Raw genomic sequence first — 22,157 nt, 5'->3', positions numbered from 1 at the left:
ATGTCTTTAGATTACTCCAGAGGACCAAGGTTTCTGTGGATATCTAGCCAATCAATAATAATGCTTTATGTCTTTCTGACTGTGTTAGGTTAAAAGGGAAATATCTAAGAAACAACAAATAGGGGAATGTGGAGGGTTTAATGTTACCAGAAAATGTACCGTGTGCATATTTCAGATGAGATGGAAAGAGTAGATTCTTTTGGAAAAGTGGACATCAAATGCTCCCTTAAAAAATTCAATTTAATTTCAAAAGAAAACCCTACAACTTCCTGATTCAGACTGCTCATCTGTGTAGTGGGAGCATTTGATTTGGCTGGTGTAGCAGTTCTCCATGGGAAGAATACCAGCTATGAAACAGGATATGTCAACATTATATAAGACTTTATTTACCCATGAAATTACTCCTCAGGAAATGAAGTGAGTGGAACATATAAAATTATGTCAGGAAATTTCTACTGTGGTTGGTGGTGGTCTCTTAGCAGGGAGAAAAAGGCAGTATTTGTAGAGTGAATAGTAAGGAATCCTTTCTCACCATCAAGAGGGTTGACTGTATATATAGAAGCCTCGCATGTGTATTTTGTGTATACATATAAAAAATAAATACATGCACACACCCCATTAAGATTTCAGAGAAATCTTCATCAAAATATGCCTTCCACTTAATTTTATGTAAGATTGAAAATGTGAGTAAAGCAGCCCATTTATGTCCTGTGCTGAAGAATGGTTCATTATTTCTCAACCTTAAGCTCAATAGTTTGTGGTATATTTAATCTCATCCTAAAGAAAACTAGAAAAGGAGCCAGGGAACTTAGTTGGGTAACCTTAGAAAGTCACTTAATCTCTTACAACTCTGCCTACCTCACAGGGTAGCTTCACAGATGAAATGTAGAAAGAAAAGTGCTTTGGAATAATACAGCAACATGTAAAGGCAAGATAGTATTGCTTTTGTTATTGTTCTATGAAAGTGAACCATTAGAAATTTGATGCCAGATGTGGGCATACAGTCAGCCATATAACATCGCTTTTTGAAAGCCTTGTTCTGGATAATACAGCTTTTGTTTTTCACTGGCGTTCTCCACTAGTCCATGTTCAACAGGATACACTGAGCTCAGTAACATAGAGCTTTTAATGCTATAAAAATAAATTCAGTCTATAGGCCTGTTTAAAGACTATGTTGGTAACTTGTACAGGTTTTTTTTTAATGCAACTCCTTGGAACATATAAGTCATTCATCAACTCTCATGTATTCGGTGTAAAAAAAAAATTGCTCCCCCGCCCCCCCCGCCCACGTTCACTTCCAGAAGGTAACCTGCAGATCCCTGTGCCACTGAAGTATAAGCTTGTTACGGGTAGTGGTGGTTTTTTTGGTTCATTTCCATGTATCCAGTAACTATAATAATGTTGGTGACATGTGAAGGATAAGTGAAGGGTCAGTCCTACTTGTGTATATTTTAGATATAAGCTCATTTGCTTCACCCATTCATTTATTTAAAAAACAGCATTTAAGTGTTTTTATGTGTCCACTCTGATGACTCTGATGTTTTTTGTCTTGTTTTTATTTATTTACTTATTTTTTTTGTTTAAAGTAGACTACACCCAGTGTGGAGCCCATCATGGGGCTTGAACTCATGACTCTGAGACCAAGAGTCAGATGCTGAGTTGACTGAGCCACCCAGGCACCCCTGATGACCCTGAAGGTTTATAATAAAAAAATGGGAAATGGGCAAAGTGGTAATTACAGACCTATTTTACTATAGTCTCTACAGGATCATAGAAATGAAATTACTGAATTCTCTTTCAGGAGGTCAGAAGAGTCTTGAGGACAAACTGAACCTTAGATAATGAATAAAGTTTTGTTGAGAACAATAACTAAGTATTAAGTGAGGTCATAAGAATGTTGAGTTGCAATCCTCCCTGGATCTCCTGCATTTCTGTATGACATATTAGCAAGGCACTGATTAACTTTCTTTGGAAATAATTTTTCAAGGTGTTTTTCTAGCAAACAACCTTGAGAAATAGAGCAAAGGGCAGGTTTGCTTAATGCTCATTATAAAATACTGAGGTTCCCAAGCTCCTGTCATGCTTAGGGAACCAGTGCAAGGAAATTTCGATGCTCTGATGCTCTACTATTAATGCAAATAATAAAGCCTTTGTCTCGGATTCAAGAGTTGCCTATCTTCTGCTGGCACCCCTAAACTGTGGTAGGGTTGCTTATGAGCTAGCACGTAGGGTATAATCTTAGTCCTTCACAAGTTGTGATACTTTGTTAATGAGGATAAGATGTAGAGGAAAACATGACTTCTTGAATGAGGACTTTGCCAACGGATGAAAGGGATTTGAGGGAAGTCAATGGAAATTGGTAACAAACATACTGATCAGATTTTGTAGTCAATTGAGCAAAATATGGTCTTCCATTTTATTGTATGTTAATGATGAGAAATTAGGAAGACAGTGGCTGTCTAGTTTCCAGGAAGAAGGTTCAAGGGCTGAGTGGTGCCTTGGTTATGTTAACTTTCCTAGGAGCAGGGGAACGTCCTTGGCCACCTGGAAGTCCGTCTCAGGTACACCCATTGTAACAACTGGTAGTAAGATGAACACTTTGTGGGCTGAAGCTTCTCTTCCCTCTTTTCATCAAGAGTTGCTAGGAGTATTGAAGGAATAAATTTGGCCAGCATTAGGAAAAGAAACCAGGTGAATCATAAGTATTTTGATTCGTTCAGTTGGGAGTTGATAGGGTGGGGTAAGTAATGCTTGTGTTGGAGGAACAGCAGTAATGGACCTTCATACAGCCTGGCCTGTTCTGCACAAGGTCTCTGAGTCTACAGGTCCTGCCTGCTACACAGAAACTTTGGCCCTCTTGGGGACACTTGGCCAGGGTAGATAAGCTCCTATGAGGAGCCATAGATGAGTCAGCCATTGACTAATATGGGGGACCCTACTGACCTAGATCGTGTTAATAGTGCTGAAAGGCAACCTGTTGGAGAGTGAGAAGGGAGCCAAAGAATTCGAGATGAATTTTATAGTCAGCCTTGACACTTTACAGAAGTCCCTTAGCCAATACATTGTGACTGTATGAGGAATTAAGAGATGTTATCTTGATGATGGATCATATGCAAATCAAGCGTATGTCAGCCAGAGGGAACAAACCCTATTATCCTGCTGGACACCAACACAGTTATAGATGCAGAGTCCAGGGGTTCCCCACGTTAAAAATCAATGGTGTTCGTAATGATGATTTTGATATATAATGTAGGGCTTTGTGTGCTTTCCAAACATTGCAGGTTGATTTAATTGAGCTGGTAAGGAGCTACTGTGCTACCCAAAATTGAAAGTAAATGTGTCTTACTGATTCAGAACCCATTTCTCCCTCTGTGCCCCCAGATTATTCCCAGCATTCCTCCTTCATCTGCTTTAAGGAAAAATGATAATTAGAAATTGCCCATCTGAGTATGCTGGGGAACTTTGGGGAGAGGGAGGATTCAAATGTTTATGGCTGTCATATAAAGGGTCAAAGTCCCCATCCTGCTCAGTCCCATGAGGGTGGGGAGTCCTGTTTCAATTGATGGGGTTTGGGCAGTGTCCACGGTGGGGAAAGAGAACCAGAGTAACCTTTTGAGTGAGGCTGTTGAAGCCAATACAGTGTACTGCTGTTGATTCTATATATGAACATTTGGTGAAAATTGATGTGTGATGTGTAATGTGATATGTGCCAGAGGGGATCATCTCACTTAGGAAGAGCTGCATGTCTCTATGACTGGTGATGATGCAAATTGGAACTTCTCATGAAGTCAGGTGCTCCATCTGGAGGTGCTAGTTAGGATTTTAGATCCCTCACTGCCCTGGCACAGCTACCAGATACCTTTTGAATATCAGGTATTACCTTGCTATTGGGTTCTTGTTGAAACTGGACACCTGAATGATGGAGGCCTTGTGACTGGCCTATTTCCATTTGGGGAGATCAGCTTGGACTCAATGACTAACAGGTAGGACAATCTCAGCAGGCCTCACTAATCAAATTGAGATGGCATATTCGAGCAAGTCGTCAGCCTGTCCCCTGCACAGTCTCAGCTTTACACAAAAAGTGACAGTTGCCCTCTTCTGCCCACCCCGCTACATGAAGCAGACTCAGTTCCATGGTACCCTTCTATTCACAGTGCTTTTCCTGATGCCGTGGCTTGGTTTGGGGTGATATGGCCGAGACCTGTTGATGTCCATAGGGCTACTGCAGTTGTAAAACCCCTGCTGTAGTTGCAAAGAACTAAAAATGGTTGTGGTTATTCCACCCATTCAGGAGAACTCAAGGCTATTACCATTTTTCTGGCTTACTTTGGGGTTGTGATCAATGCCCTAACCAACTTGTCTGCCATTTGGACATCCTCGGACTGACAATCAAAGATACATGTTTGGGTGCTATGAATTGTGCTGATTGAATCACCTGAGGCCCAAATTCTGCTGAGGCCCCAGAATCAAGCTGCTGATCAAGTCTCCATCACTGGAATGCCATCATTACTATCTGGATCCATCCTAGAGATGAGCATGGCAACATGCCCACCATCAAAAGACGGGCACCAAGTAAACAGCTCTTAGTTTCTGGTGTAGAAGCCTCTACTGCGTAGGAATTATTCAGCTGATTAGGCCTAGGACACTTCAGAGGAGGGTGAGGGCCAACACTGCCATTTGCCTTCTATTGCTTATAGTTCTGTTGAGAGTAGTCTTAATTAAATGTCTCATGAGATCAGTTGAACAAATTTGGCCCCAGCCTTTGTTTGTAATTAGAGGAGCCAACATAGTGGCCTCATAATTGTGAAAATTTGCTACAAATCAAGACAGTGTAAAAATGAAGCATGGGTAGGATTGGGAAAAAATTCTCCAGGTATGTCTTGAATTTCTATGTCTATAAGCAGAGTTCCAAGTGCCTTGGTTCCAAACAATCTTTTCAAGATTTTTTGTGTTGGGAGCAGCTTTACATGATAGAGTGTCTCCTTCTGGAGCAAAGGCTAAGGGTGATCAAAATCTTAGAAGATGGAGATACAGTCTTCCTCTAAAGCAACATGTAGGCATGCTCAGAGTCAAGTATAATAATCATGATGTTTATCTTTGGCCATGGAGATAGGCTTACCACCCATTACCAGAGTTTCGAGTTCACTAGGCTTAGGATTCCTTTCCTGTAATGCAACGCATTGCTTGTGCAAGTGTTACCTTGTCTTCTTTGCTTCTCTCTGTGGGAATTGGGGCTTGGGGACCCAGCACAAACCCTGATCCCCTAGCTACTGCTATTGCTATAATAAGCTTTTTTTCTCTCACCCCGGAGTCTTGTGCCTTTCACCTGCATCCTTGGTAGGCTCACTAATTAGCTTTTAGGTGGGCTAAAATTTCAGACCCTTTCCCATTCTTCAGTTAGTAATTATAAAGATACACCTCTAATCTAAATGGTCTAAGAGAACATTTTTGTTCACATAAAACAAAATAATTGCTTCTTATTGACACAGAATTCTTAAGCAGTGAACCAGAGAGATCGGCTCTTTAATTTTTTGTTTTGTTTTGTTAGCTTCAGGTTTGCCATACTCATTGGCATCAGGCTGACTGAAGGTGAGGGCACTTGGGGGGATGTGCATGGGATGTTTTCATGGGCCAACCCTAAAAGTAGTCTATATCTTTCACCTTTACATTCCATTGACTGGAATTTGTTCAGAAGTAACTCTGACATGGGAGAAATGCAGTCCAGTCCCTTGTCCATGAAGAAGACCAATGGGTTTGCTGAAAAGTCTTTCCCATAGACAGAAGGTATTTCCTACCAATAGAAACTTCATGTGTACAGACATTAAAGTATGGAAGACATGACTTTGGCATGGCTAAAATCAGAGGATGCCTGAAGGGCAGTATGGTAGAAGATGAGAGGCTTGTCGTGAATCCTTTCACCTTAGTCTCTGAAGGTGACTGCTGGATGCTGAAAGATTCTAATGCTGGAAAAACAAGATTAGCAAGACTTCTTAGGGAGGCTATAACAACAGACTGAGGGGAAAAAATGATTTTAATGAAGCCAGTGAAAGAAGAGGTTCACTAATATAATCAATGGGTAATTATCAGGCATAGTCTAAGTATTAGGCATTGTGCTCGATGCTGGCAATCTGCCAAACTCAAACCAGTAATAAATGGACACTTAGGTATCAGTAGCTTGTGGTGGAGAAATATCTGAGGAGAGGCATGAAGTGGGGAAAGTCACGAGATTTGTTTTGAATCACTGACTTCTGTGGGCTTGTATAGCATTTAGGTGAATTGTTTCAGTAGGCCCTGCTCACATATAGCTACAGCTCCTTAGAGAAATCCATACAGATATAGTAATGCCTCAAAAAAGACCAGAGATCATCAAGGAGAACTCGTTAGCTCTTTGAGCTTACTGAACACATTTGAACTTTCTTTTGATTTCTCAGATACACTGCTAGAGGGAATACAATATTCATGCCTATAAAGACAAAAGAATAGCGTGATATTCACGAAGAAATCTAAAATAATATCAACTGAGCACATACACAGCTTTTGTTACGAGTGAGAGAGAGTGTACGTGGTGGGGTGGGATGAAGGTCTCGGTCCTTGGATTCCCCACAGGAAGATTTACGAGGAGATGCGTGCCGGAATAAAGACCACCAGAAGGAACATAGCAAGCACAAAGCAGTTTATTAAAGCAGAGGCAGACTCTCAAGGTGGGCGAGTGGTCAGTTCCATGAGGTGGAGGCAGCCCCTAGGCTGTTTATGGAATAGATATTATTGGGTCTCTCTGGTCTGGGAGGAGCAGTGAAGTGCTTTGTGGTGTTCTCTGACGGAGGCTGCTTCTAGTCACATGGGGAATTCTTCCCACAGGTTAGGAGGGGGAGTTTTGGATCCTACAAGGTTTGTACTACACACTGTCATGCCAGGCTTTCTCCATCCTGCAGGGCTGTACCAACAATGTAGATGCAGTATAATGAGTATTGAAGTTTCCCTGGGGCAAAGGTGGAAGAGGAGAGGGCATGTTCTACAACCTCTTTGGTCTGTCAGGCTCAAGGGCTCAGAAACCACAAGGTCAGGATGTGGTGCTCCCCAGCTTTTAATGTGTAGCTTATTTGTCACCATCCCTGCCTCTAGTTCATGTCTCTATCATTCTCCTTCGGGGACCTGGGACTCTGCCTCAAGGTGTTCCCTCCAGCGCTCCTATCTAGCTTCTACCTAACACTTTGAAGTGGCTGTATTGGGTAGGGGGTTCAGATTTTTTTTTTTTTCCTTCCAGAGTGTTCCTTCTGCTAGCTACCTACAGCAATGTTACAGAAGAGGGCTTTGGGTTCTTTTATTGCATTCAGCAAATTGTAATACCCTAGAAAACAGTGTTCCTTGTGGTGGTTAAAGCACTGCTGTTTAATAAAGATGTCCTCTGCAGCCATGTATGCTCCAAGCTAATTGCTGTTACAAGTGCAGTTTCAGGAAACAATCCGTGATAACGAAAAAACACAGTTTAAGATTGGCCAGTTTTGTTTTTCGTTACTGCAATCCTAGGGCTAGAGGTGACAGCAAAGAAGAGTGAACTTCTCTTACTTACTGCACCTTCCCCTTGCCACCTATCCTTCAGTGCTGCTTGCAGTTATGACCACTGTAAATGAGACATGGTTGCTTGCTTGCCATCCCAAGCTGAGCTTAAAGCTGAGCGGCCCCCATAACCCCATTCTTCCTCAACCCTACACCCGTCCAGCTGCATGGATTCCAACCTGCTCGGAAGGTGTAGAAATGGGAATTCTTTTTCTTTGTGGCTAATTTTTGCTTATTGGATTGCCCAATTTCATGGAAATGTGGAGCATTTGTAGCAGGGATCATCTGGGTACATCTCTTGAGTGAGGTAATGCAGAATGTCAATAAAACAACATTGGCTATGAGCCCTAAAAGTACCAGGGAGCATTTTTAGTTGTCATAGAAACAGACTGGGTTCTGCCTCCAAACCAGCCACTTCACCAGTGTATGTCGATGACTGCCACAAGGAAAGAGTGGGAAAATACACATTGGTTAGTCCACACCCATGATTCCTGTTCAAAGGCAAAATGAAAGCCACTGGGAAGTACAGGTCTTGTTGATTTTGATGGACTCTGTCAGTGATCCCTTGAAGAAATCGATGGTAGTTACCCTCACTTAACATGGCTCGGAGAGACCAGGAGATGATTCCAATATTAACTGCAATATGATGTTTAGAAAGTTTATATTTTTCCTGTTTTAAACTAATGTCTTTCTAAATATGACATGTCCATAGTACTTGGTTTAAGGCCAGAGTTTCTAGAGTCCAGACCTCTTTCCATTCCAGATTTGACCAAAAGGTAGAACAGAGCTTTGCACTGAGCTTAGAGTTAAATGTTCCCAGTGGAATATTGAGGGTTTAGGTCCCAGTGGAGGGGCTCTGTCCTTCTGCAAGCTGTGTTCTGGTGCTGGTTGTGCCTTGTGACAAAGGAAATAAACAGCAGACCCATTTCTCCTGCCTCAGCATTCTGGGTACAGGACAGAAAACCAGGGCCGCATTCCTCATGGAGTGTGGCATCTTTGTGCTCAGTAGAAGTCTGTTAATACAACAGACTTCTATTTTAATTTCATTTCTGTTTTCTAAGATTGAGAGCAAGTGAGCACCAGTGGGAGGGGCAGAGGGAAAGAGATTCCCAAGCATATTCTGTGCTAAGCACGGAGTGGGACACAGGGCTTGATCTCCTGACCCTGAGATCACGACCTGAACTGAAACCAGGCTATAATGCTTAACTGACTGAGCAAACAAGACACCCCAAAAGATAGAATTTTTAAATTAATTCTAAAAATGGTGAATTTATCATCACGTGTAGTTATTTAACAGTTTGCTCTTTAGATCCTGAGTATGTTATGTTTTCACAGTTATATTTTAAAAATTAATCTTTCCAGTTGTGACCATAATGAGACTGAATATCATTGAGCTAGAAGAAAAAAATGACTTAGTGTTGCCAATAATATAAACTTGATATTTGGGTCACAGCATTGTGTCGGTTTCTTGCTATTTTACATTTCCGGAGTAAGAATTTTACTTAACAAACTGTAATTGATTGACTTTTCAAAAAAGCGAATTTTATGTTTTCACGATTAACCTGTTTTTCTTGCCTTCTATTTTGCATTTCAGGAAACATCCCAGTTATCTGGACTCCCTGAGTATGTTAAAATAGTGGAAGTTGGACCTAGGGATGGACTGCAGAATGAAAAGGTAGTTTGATATTAGTTTTAGACAGTTTATTTCAAATGCTAAGTTAAAATATTTATTAAGATTCTAAACACTTTCATGCGTTTCATAGATTACATGATTATGTTTGTTCTGAATTGCTATTAAATGTATGCATATTAAATATAATTTGCTTTTGTTAGGAAGTTATTTTCTGTTTATGCTTCCATAGACCTTATACAAAGTACTTACAAAATAATTTTTAATGCTCTTATAGGTTATAGTTCCTACAGATATAAAAATTGAATTTATCAACCAACTTTCCCAAACTGGCTTGTCTGTAATAGAAGTGACCAGCTTTGTGTCCTCCAGATGGGTACCACAGGTATGTAAATCCGTAATTCCCTAATGGAATCTTTAATTCAACTTTTCCAAGATTTAGCAAATACTGTGATATAAATTGTGATATTAACCTGCTATAATGACTTATTTACTATGTTCTTACTCAATATTAGCTCATGCACTGAGACATGATTAAAGAAAAACCCCTATCACGAAACATCTTCTAAAAAAGTATTTGGAACTCTATCCTAAGCCTACCTGACTATATGTTATAATAAATTAAGGGATAGACAAGGCACTTAAATAGCCATTTAGGAGCTTGCCATCCACTTACTATGTTACCAACCTTGTGAATAGTCTGAATATTTTCAGGTGCTTCAGTTTTTTTGCCTGTTAGAATGGAGTATTGATGATGGCCTGATGATACTCTCTTCATATAATCTCATATTGATTAGAAAGGTCGATGTGTACTCTTTCCTTTTTGTTTTGTGTTGTGTTGGAGAGAGAGCAGGGGAGGGGCTGAGGGAGAGAGAATTATAAGCAGGCTCCATGCTCAGCTTGGGGCCAACCCAGGGCTTGCTCTCAAGACCCTGAGACAAAATCAAGAGCCGTTTGCTTAGTCAACTGAGTTACCCAGGCACCCCTACACTTTGCTTTTTTTTTCTTTGCATTTAATATTTGCTAGAGAGATCTATCTATCACAGGTAAGGCAAAGTAAATTGTCTAGAATCTCCCCCCTCCTTTTTTTAAAGGTCTGTTTATTTAGAAAGAGGGGCAGAGGCAGAGGAAAAGACATTCCCAAGCTTACTCCACTCCGAATGGGGAGCAAGACACCGGGCTTGATCTCAAGAACATGAGATCATGACCTGAGCCGAAACCAAGAGTCGTATGCTTAACCCACTGCACCATTCAGGCTCTCCAGGAATCTTAAAAGAGGATAGAGCCTTACCCAGAGTTGACAGGCATGTGGCAGCAATCATGACTCCTGAGACTTGGCTCTGGACTTTGAAACGTGATTAGTTTCCTTCACTATCTGATACAGGTTCTCATTCCTTAGATCCTTCTATCTCTCTCTAGCACTTAACTTCACTGACTCCTTTCTCATCCCATTTCCCTGGTTCTGTTATTCTCCATAATTCTCTTTCATTTACTTCCCCAAGTTCTCTTTTTCTGCATCATTTCATTATAAGTTTAAGATTCCCCTAACATTCTGCCTTCAGCAATTTTCTCTAACTGTGCTCTCTCTCTCTCTCTCTTTTTAAAAATATTTTAAAAATATTTTTTTATTTGACAGAGAGAGAGATCACAAGTAGGCAGAGAGGCAGGCACAGAGTAGGGGAAGCAGACTCCCTGCCAAGCAGAGAGCCCGATGCGGGGCTCGGTCCTAGGACCCCGAGATCATGACCTGAGTCGAAGGCACAGACTTAACCCATTGAGCCACCCAGGTGCTCCTAACTGTGCTCTCTTCTTTGCCTATCCTTCCAACATCAACAGTCACCTTAAAAGGATGACAGATCTGTACTTCTGGTCCTACCTTCTCCGATAAGCTTCAGCTAGATGTGTCACTGGTACCTCAGGTTCAGCTGGGTCAAAATCAAGTTCCTTTCTAACTACCCGGCTTTATGTAAATAGCTCATCTGTTCTCTTTGGAGTCCCGGATGTCAGTACTCAAAGGTCTCTCTTACATATCTAGTCAGTTACTGACACAACAATTATTTTTCCTCAGCGTAGCTTACCTATATCTCTTCTCTTCAGTTCCGTTGGTAACATTAGTAATCCACATCCTTATTAGACAATTATTGTGGTAGTCACTTAAATGATATTCATAAGCATTATTTCGCTTTTCCTTTTATATTTTGCCTATATTTTGCCTTTTGCTTCTAAAATCTCCCTGAAATAACAAGCTTCTAAGTTCTTTCTTTCTTTTTTTTTAAAGATTTTATTTATTGAGAGAGCACAAGAGAGAGTGGGCTAGTGGGAGGAGGGGCGGAGGGAGAGGGATAAGACTCCCTGCTGAACACAGAGCCCGACGTGGGTCTCGATCTCAGGACCTTGAGATCATGAACTGATCCAAAGCCAGACACTTAGCCGACTGAGCCACCCACACGCCCCCTCAGAGATTGCCTTTGCCCTGTTAAAAAAAACGTCTGGGAACTAGTCTGTTATTCTAGGTTCTCATTACTTTAGCCCCTTCTTTCATTTCCAGCCTTAACTTTATTTCCTTCTTGAGGATTCTGCCAAACCGAATTGCTGCTTGTTCCCTGATTGCAAGTCCTGCCTCTGTATCTCTATAGCACCTTATCTATACTTGCTTGTGCATCTCTCAATTTCTGCATTGCTCTGCAATTACAATAGGATGATGTAATAAGACTTAAAACAGTGAAGCCTTTTAACTGCAAGACCTGGGAAGCACCAGAAGCCACACTAGCATTGCCAGTAATACATCACTTTTCACAGAGGCAGTTTTTCAAATATCAGGGTTACTTACACTTTTCCTTAAAAATCTAACTTTTCTTTAACCCAGTTGTCACTGTTTATAATCGTATATTTTTTGGTAAATATATTTTTAAAATTATTTATATATTTATTTATTTGACAGATCACAAGTAGGCAGAGAGGCTGGCAGGGGGGCAGGGGAAGAAGCAGACTCCTTGCCAAGCAGAGAGCCCAATGCAGGGCAAGGTAATGCCCTGAGCTGAAGGCAGAGGCTTAACCCATGGTGCCACCCAGGAGCCCTTTTGGTAAATATTTAAAAAATACTTGCTTTCTAGACTGTAGGAGTTATGGAGGTAGCGACCAAGTCTGTCTTGTTCAACACTGCACCCCCTTGCTTAGTGCCTAGTAAGTATGTGCTTAGTAATGAATAAAAATGAATAAAAAAGCCATCAGTCTGAAACAATAATAATGCATACTTTAAACTTTTTGGTATGGACAACTGACTCTTACTTTTGTTCATGTATTTGATCCTGTGTAATGCAGGCCATAAATCTTTTCCTTAGGAAGGCATAGATAGCTTTATGAGACTAGATGCATTTCCTTGATGTTGCCATTTCGCAAAATGGCTAGCCATTGTTATTTTACGAGCTGTCATTAATTTTACAGGAATGCGAGACTCTTTTATCATGTTTAAGTCTTCTGTTTGATTCAGTCAGTGTTCATTTCACAAATTTGATTATTATTGGAAAGAAACTGGACACTTGAAGGTAATGAAGAAAGAAGGAGAGGTCTTGGTCATATTAATTGATGACCAACCACACTTGTAATTCAGATAATATATTTTACTAGGTTCTTTTCAAGATAGTATTTTCCAAAGGTTTTATAAAGCTGCTTACAAAATATTATTCTTTGCTAAAAGGATGCCCTTTGTCCTAGTCTATTATTACACAGCAGTGGAAAATCTTTGATAGATTATTCCTGAAACTAATCTAGGACACATCCGGTGACATAGAGAAAGATTAGGCCGGGGCCCTTCCTTGAGGGCCATACTTCTTGTTTAGCTATTTAAAAGATCAAATGGTCAAAGCAAAAGGGAAGGCAGTCCATCTGTATGCAGTAATAGGGAAATGCTTTCTGGTCTCACATTAAATAGATAGGTGATGGGGCCGTAAAATAAGATGATTTATTCTGGGCTTGGTCTGGAGGTGAACTCAGGACTTAACCTATTGAGATTTAATGAACACTTCATAGTCTCAAAGTATTATTGAATACATTATGGACTTCCTCTTGTAGCTCCTGGGGCCAGCTGTGATGAGGCAGAAGTACCTCTGGTACTATGCTACTGTCTACATTCTGCCCCAAGCTTAAGTCAGTGGCTTAACCTCTTTGAACCTAGGAAATCCCAGCAGTGCTACCTAGAGCACAGGAGTGCTGAGGGCAGTTAGGGCCAAGAGTGGCTCCCTGCACGTGAATGCCCAAAATCCAAAGCACCTGGCTCCTGACCTGCACTCAGCAGTGTTATTGGAGGGAATGCCTCACTAGCTGATAGACTGACTCACTGGATTCCACACAAGTTAACTTCCTTCTTTGTGGTCAAACGCCTTTATCTTAAAGACTAAAGTGTGTTTAGCTTAAATATTGAATCAGGAAGGCCTCATCTGAACAATTGAAGATACTTGTCCTTCAAATACTAAAGAGATGTTACATTTCACTTCTAATTTTCATGCGGTTACATGCATTCCAAACCAAAAATCAATCAGTCAGTCACAAATCGATGGGCATCTGCGTGGCTCAGTCAGTTACATATCTGCCTTTGGCACAGGTCATGATCCCAGGGTTCTGGGATAGAACCACATGTCATACTTCTTGCTAAGCAGGGAGCCTGCTCCCACCCACCCCCGGCTTGTGTACACATTCACTCTCTCTCTCTGTCAAATGACTGAATAAAATCTTGAGAAAAAAATAAATCACAAATCTGTTAAAAAAACAAAAACAAAAATGGGGGTAGGGGAGAGGCAGTGTGCTTAAATCAAAGATGATCAGACTGATCTTATGCCAGTCAATTACTACATAACATATCAAGGACTTTTCAAAGGGCAACATTGAGAATATCACATTTTTGCACTTTGATTTTTTCCATAGCTGTGTTTGGGTTTTAGATTTCAGTGAGCTTGCCTGAGCAGAGCAGTTTTTATTGTTGTGGGTGGAGGTCATCTCATCATGTAATTCTGCTGATTTTGTTGTCTTTATGCTAGCCAAAAAAGGCATTAAATTAGCAGAACTAATTCATAATGTTAATTTTTTTTGAAATTTTATATCTTAATCACTTACTGTTGAAGAAAATGTCATGCCATCATTTAACTTAATATCTGAGATGGGACAGGACAATTTTAGTCCAACAGCTTATGTGTAATGGTCTGAAGTAATTACTGCGTTTTCTAAAGACAACGAGTGTGCCTCTAAACCCGTCGTCCATTAATTCTCTACATTTTCTTCTATTTCTTTCCCCTAAACATAGGTCATGGGAATAGTCCTCTAGTTTATGTTTAGATTGCTGCTTGTTCACTTATTCTTTTTTTAGCATTTTAAAGCATTTTTACAGTTGCCTCCCACTGTTTTGTTTGGCAGCAGCTTTCCAAGACAGCTAGAAGAAAAGTTCCACAGTAGCAGGGTGCCATATAAAACAGGATCCCACACCTATCATCTAAATGGCCAGAGATGATAAAATACCTGCCATTAAAAAACCAAAAAAAAAAAAAAACAAACCCCCCCCCCCCAAAAAAAAAAACCAAGAAACAAAACATGTTCTTTACAACTTATCTGGAAAAAAGTTTTCCTAAGAGTGACTTATAACATAAGAGCATTTGAAATGAATCCAGATAGCCTTTCGGTTTCTATGGAATGAACAATAATAGCAGAAAGAAAACATGTTTATAAAAATAGGCTTACTGTAATTTTGGAATGTGGCTCTTAGTAGTAAGCTATTTAAATCCTTATAATAATTTCCAAAAGTGAACAAATCTTTTTACATTCATAGTATTTAGCAATTTGGTTTTAACTATTTTCATTCATATGAGTGATTAAAGTGAGTATCATTTACTGAAAAATAAGACTACAGGAGAGCATGGGTGGTTCAGTGGGTTAAGTGTCTGCCTTTGACTCAGGTCATGATCCCAGGGTCCTGGAATCAAGCCCCAAGTCAGGCTCCCTACTCGGAGGGCAGTCTTTGCCTCTCTCTCTCCCTCAGCCCCTCCCCCTGCTCACGATTGCTATCTCTTGCTGATTCTCTCTCTCAAATAAATAAAACCTTTAAAAAAAATAAGTAAAAGAAAACTACATAAAATGTATACAACAGTCTGTGCTTCTATAGGTCATGTGCAAAATCTCGGCAAATGCTCCCTCTTAAATTAATTTTGAACTATTGAAAAAGTTCATGATGTAGAAATAGATTTTCTCCATAAAATTAGAAATACACTTAAAAACCCTAATAATTACTGATGAATCAGTTGAACAATTAAAAATACCGCCAAAGTACAGTGTTGAGCAAAGGTAAACCTTTCCCTGCCCTCCTCTCAGTGTGTGACAGAATTCTTTATTAGTAATGAAAACAGTTACTGGATTGAACTTTCAAATACAGCTTTACATTGGTGAGATGCGGGAGGCAGTAGCTTCTGCTTTGGAGGGTCCCCCTGTTCCTCTTTCTGGCTCTGCTCTTGCTGAAAGGATGCGTGTGTGGAGAAGCAGCAAGGAAGAGGGTAATTTAGCATAGCTGTTGAGTGTGTGAGTGTGTGCATGTGTGTGCGTGAGAGAGCGCCAGCAAGCATGTGCACACACACAGAGCCCCCATATTATTTTGCTTATGAGGCACAGTTAACTGACAGGGTAATCATCATCTGGGAAGTGTTCCAGTGCAAGTCTCCTTTGTTGTACTTCAGGTGAGTTGGCCTCTGCCATCTCCCCAAAGCGGTTGCAGGAGAGATTTACCGAGACCACAGTTCCCATTTCATGACTACAGGGAGTCCTTTTACCCAGCTTGTTCTGGGGGAGCAGCTGAAGGAGGAGCGGAATTTAACCCCGATTCTCTTCAAGGGGAGTTGCCTTAGTGTGCTTGATGCTCTGTTTAGGACACGCTTTCCTGCTGCACACTGAGACTGACTTTCACTTAATTGCCATCCCACTGCATAGTTTTGGGCCTTCCACATACCATCTCTGTAACAGAGATGTGTCTGTGTAATTACCTCAGTCCGCATTAAGTACCTGTCCATCGGGTCACCAGACCAGTCATTGGTGAGCTCTCCATTTCTTTTTTTCTTATCTCATGAATTGGCAGTCCGGGTGCACACACCAGCGCTGCCTGCTTATACACAGGTTTTATTATAAACGTCTGTTTGTTTTTGAGAGAGAGTACACACACATGGTGGGAGAGGGGGCTGCAGAGGGAGAGAGAATCCTAAGCAGCCTGCATGCATAGCCCAGAGCCTCTCACAGGGCTTGATCCCACGACCCTGAGACCCCAATCTTAGCTGAAATCAAGAGTATCACACCTAACCTACTGGGCCACCCAAGTGCCCCAAAAGAAGTTTAAGGGTCTATTAAAAAAATATTTTTTTAAATTTTTTTAAGCAATAGTTTCTAGCCTTTTTCCCCCCTCCAACTTATTTGAGCACATTGAATTTCTTACATGTCAAAAAATAATTGTTCAATATTTGTTCAGTATTTGATCTCAGAAGAAATAAACAAAATTCTTTAGTAAATGAGCTCCGATAGTTATTCAGAGTAGATGGGGATAAAATTGTGCTATGAAAGCTATATCCGTATAGATAAATTTCATTAGCTCCTCAAGAAAATAAAAAACAAGCATATGATATTTTCTACCTCATTGTCCCCCCGGCATTTCATGGCCTAAAGCACAGCCTCTTCAGATTGCTTCAGTACGTCCAGTGTTGTTCCACTGATCGTGTAACATGTGGCAAATATTCTATATGTGTGTGCACATGTGTATTCACGTATATGCAATTGCCACATGTCCCTGAAAGCTAGTAAAAAGAATGCTGGTCCTATTTGATTATTTGCATGAGAAGTAATCCCCAAATTCATTCTCCTGAGACAGTAACAGCTATTGTTTTTGCTCGTGGTTTCTATCAAGAATTTTGATGTGACCCAGTTGGGCACCTCTGGCTAGAGGTTTTCCACAGATGGTGGTCAGAGCTGCAACAGCAGGGCCTGGGAGGTTGGGGCAGCTGGGAGCTGGCTGGATACCTCTTTCTCCATGTGTTCTTCGATCCGCTTTCTGTGGTCTCTCTGTATAGGCGAGTTTGGATATCCTTACATTATGGCAGCTAAGACATCTAAAATGGTGGCTTAGTGTTGCAAAAGTGACTGCTCCAAAAGACAGGCAAAAACGATGTACTTTTTATAACCAAGTCTTACAAATTTCATAGTGTTACTTTTCCATAATCTATTACCTGCGGCAACTACAAAGCCATCCTGTCTCAAAGGGAGGGGGTAGATGTCACTTTTTGTTTGGAAAGTGTCCTTCTAGAAGAGTGTGTTTTATGGGAAATACCCCTGGAGCTGTTTTTATAATCTGTGACATGTTTTTAAAAAGGATACAGTAATCTGGTTCCACATTCTTTCTTACTGATAATTAAGAATAAATATAGTCGATAGAAAAGCAGGATCTGCATTCTGAAATCCCTAAATTCCAAAAACATAAGTATTTTAGCACTGTCAGGGCTGCTGATATTTACCTCACTCCTTCCCACTCCCTTTATAAAACTCTTGTGTATCCAATGGGATTCGGGTTGGTATTTGAAAAAGAGGTTGTTGACTAGACAACAGAAGAGATGAAGGGGAAAAAGCTGTTTCCACAGCCCCTTCCAGATCTTTTTCCTCCTCGCCTCTGGTTAAGGCAGAAATGAGGTAAAAGCTGGAGAAACAGAGTCCTAGGCCTTTGTCTTCATAATCCCTTCTACCTCAAAGTGAAGCCCGCTTTTCCCTGTGTCCCAATTTCTAAATATGCTCCTGAGTGGAAGAGGAGGCCACAAGAGGGGAGAATCACCTCCTTCTGGAAGATGGGATAGAAGAAAAAAGAAAAAGCCAGAAAACAAAAGAGAAAAGTTAGAGATTGAGGTTTGACTCCATATCCCCAAATCCACACTGTCCTCCTGAAGATGGTGAGCACACAGACCTGTAGGAAATCACTATCTTCACTGTAGAATATTCTTTCGTATACCCGGAAGCTGAGCCTTTCATGTCGAGACCTGCTCAGTAGGTCCTAACTTCTGGACGGACACCTTTTCAGATGGTCTCTTGGAACCTGGTTGGCATCTCTGACCACACACATGATTCAGTTCAGTGTGCTGAATTATCTAGGCAATGTCTGCTTCCTTTTGAAAGAGCAAATTGTAGGAAGTCTTTTTTTTTCCTTTCTTTTCTTTTCTTTTTTTTTTTAAGATTTTATTTATTTATATGACAAACAGAGATCAGAAGTAGGCAGAAGAGGCAGGCAGAGAGAGTGGAGGAAGCAGGCTCCCTGCTGAGCAGAGAGCCTGATACGGGGCTTGTTCCCAGAACCCTGAGATCAAGACCTGAGCTGAAGGCAGAGGCTTAACCCACTGAGCCACCCAGGCGCCCCTCTTTTCTTTTTTTTAAAAGCAAATGTCAATGTACTCTAGAAATGAAAAGTAGCAAATAGATTTTTTTATTACTCTTTGTGAGCAAACATCATGCATTATTTTAAGTTACTGTATTAAAATATTTCTCTAGATTTGCAGCCAAAGTTTTCTCCATTTAAGAGTAATCAGATGTATTCTGAGTGCTATACTAGTCTCTCTACAGTATGGTGTTAATTTGATTTCTATCCTATGTAAGTTTTGTTCGTATAATAGTGGGTATTACTTACTATAGCCTTACAAATAATGATGATATAAAAGCTTGCATTTCTCTGATCCAGGGTGGCTTTGCTTAATAATTTTCTATATTTTTAATCATTGACTAAACTGAATGAAATATTTTAAAGTATTTTTTTTAAATACTGCACAACTACTTTATCAGTACTCTTCTCACATGAGGCAAGCAAATTGCCTAAAACATATTCACAAACTTTTATTTTATTATTATTATTTTTTTAAAGATTTTATTTATTTATTTGAGAGACAGAAATCACAAGTAAACAGAGAGGCAGGCAGAGAGAGAGAGAGCAGGGGAAGCAGGCTCCCTGCTGAGCAGAGAGCCCGATATGGGGCTTCATCCCAGGACTCTGGGATCATGACCTGAGCCAAAGGCAGAGTCTTAACCCCACTGAGCCACTCAGGAACCCTATATTCACAAACTTTTAAAACACCTTTTATCTCAGAAAAGAACATGGACTATAATAAAAAATAATAAATAAAAAAGTAAAAAACAAACATGGAAATATGAAAATGAGTGTTTTAGTTATAAGAGTGTAATTTACGGGCGTCTTTTTTTTTTTTTCTTTTTCAACAGGTTTAAGGTTCTACTTTGTAATAAAATTGGAAAAGATAGGAGTTACTAACATTATACATTTTACTCAGCATTCAATATCAACTTGCTCTGTAGCTAGCATGAGTTTCACTACTGTATCCAAAGCAAAACTTATATTTAAGAGCAATAATGTCAACAACTCTACTGGTTATACTTTCCTTTTTTTTTTTTTTTTTTTTTTTTTTTTTTCATGCTAAAGGTGTAATTCAATATTTTGGGATTTTTTTTTTCCTTATGAAGCCAAAGACTATAATTATACTCAAAGATTTATTATGCTCCATGTTTACTGTTTTTATGATTATTTAATTTGATCAATCATATTTTGAACAAGAAATTGGGGGGGGGGAGCGGTTTGTTCTTCAGTTTAGAAAAGGAACCATAACCAAATGTTAAAACTCTTTATCTCACCTTTTATTCACTTATATTTAATTTACTGTGTTTATCATATTTCTCTACTATTTCCCATGAAATAAAGAAACAGTTGTTCAAAGCCAATTTCTGTATCTGATTAAACTGATCTTAAAGTCTGGTCTTTTAGGACTATTGATATGCATTGACGGTTGGAAAGTCTGCATATAATATAATTGCATAAAAGCTGAATAGAAGTACATTTTGGCACAGAAAAGACTTGAGTCTATCTTTTTAATGCTCTTTTCAGCACTGCACTAGTTAGTTTGTTGGTAAACATTATCGATTTATTTTAGTGTAAACTATTCCATTGGTATGTCTCCTGACTAAACCACTTAAATGCAGTCCCTTGTAATAAGCAGAGTATGCCAAGGAATTGAAGTTCCTTTCAAAAATTGATGATCCTTGGGGCGCCTGGGTGGCTCAGTGGTTTGGGCTGCTGCCTTCGGCTCGGGTCATGATCTCAGGGTCCTGGGATTGAGCCCCGCATCGGGCTCTCTGCTCCGCAGGAAGCCTGCTTCCCTCTCTCTCTCTCTCTCTCTCTCTGCCTGCCTCTCTGCCTACTTGTGATCTCTGTCTGTCCAATAAATAAATACAATCTTTAAAAAAAAAATTGATGATCCTTGTATACTGAACAGTGAAAGCAAAAATATTACACCAATCATTTTAAAATAGATTGATTTAAAAGATATATTTTGTTAATAAGTTCATAAAGAATTGTGATTTATAATTAATTTTTAAAAAGTGAAGTTTGGGGGGCTTTGGGGTCTAATTTTTAGATGCACACATGTGAATACAGACACTCTTATCTAAAATGTCTGGTTAAATTTTTGGACCATTGTCTAAGAATAATAGGTAGTAAACAGATTTAGATAAATAAACATTCTAAAATTAACATTACATTCCAAAAATCACATTAAAGAATCGATTAAATTTCATACTTGAAAACTTTTCTGTTATACTTGAAACATTTTTTACCCATATTCACTTCTCTTGAATACTGAATTTATAAAATTACTCTGATTTTAATTATAGTTTAGAAGAGCATCTGTGAATTTTAAAATGTTTTCATTGTTAATATATAGAACATTCTTTGAAGAATGCTGTTCATTTTATAAAGGTCTTGGACAGCTTCTGGTTTGTAATTGCAAAGGTGCATTGGTTATAGTTGTTTTAAGTATTCATGTTCATGTGTGTCTTTTTAAACTGTATTATTAAGTACTTTCTGAAATACCAACATGTCAAAGCTGGTTTGTGCCAATAATTTTAGAACACTAATACAGCTTACTCTCAACCTTCACGTCCTGCTGTGATGAGACACACTAATAAATTGTAACACTACTCTCAGTTAAGACTGATGAATTTTGTTATTGAATTCATCTTACAATGTGTATTAAGAAATGCATTTCTGGGGTGCCTGGGTGGCTCAGTGGGTTAAAGCCTCTGCTTTCAGCTCAGGTCATGATCCCAGCCAGGATCCTGGGATGGAGCTCCGCATCGGGCTCTCTGCTTGGCAGGGAGCCTGCTTCTTCCTCTCTCTCTCTGCCTGCCTCTCTGCCTACTTGTGATCTCTGTCTGTCAAATGAATAAATAAAATCTTTAAAAAAAAAAAAAGAAATGCATTTCTTAGTAACTGCAAAACAGTCATACTTTTCTTCAGGCCCTCAGGTTGCAGGTTTCCTGAGCTTTTAGTGATACTATTACATCTACTGTTTAGATACAGTAACATCTACTTTTTCTAATGGAATGGTAGAAAATCTGGAACCTGACTTTTACTCACTTATGATGTGATTTGGCAAAGTATTTTTTAATCTCTCTATGGCTTAGATCCTTTTTATTTATTCATTCACCCACTCATTGCTTCCCTTGTATCTATCAAGAACTGTATCAGGTTCTTTTTTGAGCTCAAAATTGACTAATGTGTATTTACTAGCAATAACCATAATATTGACACAAGGCAATTGTAAAATTAAAATGGATAATGGGAATGAAATCATTATGAACAATGAAAACTTACAGGTTTTAAAATCAAATGAGTATCTGTAAATTAGTTATAATAAGATAGAACCTGGTAACCAGGACACATCAAGCAGTTGGCCATCTGTCACTCTGTCCCATATTTTAAAGTTCTGCGTTCTGTACTGTTGACAAAAAAAGAGACCTCCAGATCCGTACAGCGGCCAAATCATTGTATTTGATTATACAACTTTCACAGTGATGGCATTGCTTTTCACAGTAGTGAGACCATTTTACTATAGCCCTTAACTGCCAGTGAGCT

The 22,157-nt window shown here is 39.6% G+C and overlaps 1 protein-coding gene across 3 annotated transcripts in view; it reads left to right on the top strand.

Moving 5' to 3' along the window:
- Positions 1–22,157, top strand: part of HMGCLL1 (3-hydroxy-3-methylglutaryl-CoA lyase like 1) — a 206,185-nt gene that overhangs the window by 38,634 nt on the left and 145,394 nt on the right. For all 3 annotated transcript variants that reach the window (XM_059178286.1, XM_059178288.1, XM_059178287.1), the window contains exons 2-3: positions 9,152–9,232; positions 9,465–9,572. In XM_059178286.1, coding sequence (XP_059034269.1) covers positions 9,152–9,232; positions 9,465–9,572 — 189 coding nt within the window. The remainder of the gene's footprint in view (positions 1–9,151; positions 9,233–9,464; positions 9,573–22,157) is intronic.

Source organism: Mustela lutreola, chromosome 6 (assembly GCF_030435805.1).
Source record: "Mustela lutreola isolate mMusLut2 chromosome 6, mMusLut2.pri, whole genome shotgun sequence".
Classification (NCBI taxonomy): Eukaryota; Metazoa; Chordata; class Mammalia; order Carnivora; family Mustelidae; genus Mustela; species Mustela lutreola.
Note: the sequence above shows the minus strand (reverse complement) of the source record. Positions and strands in the feature narration are given on the sequence as shown.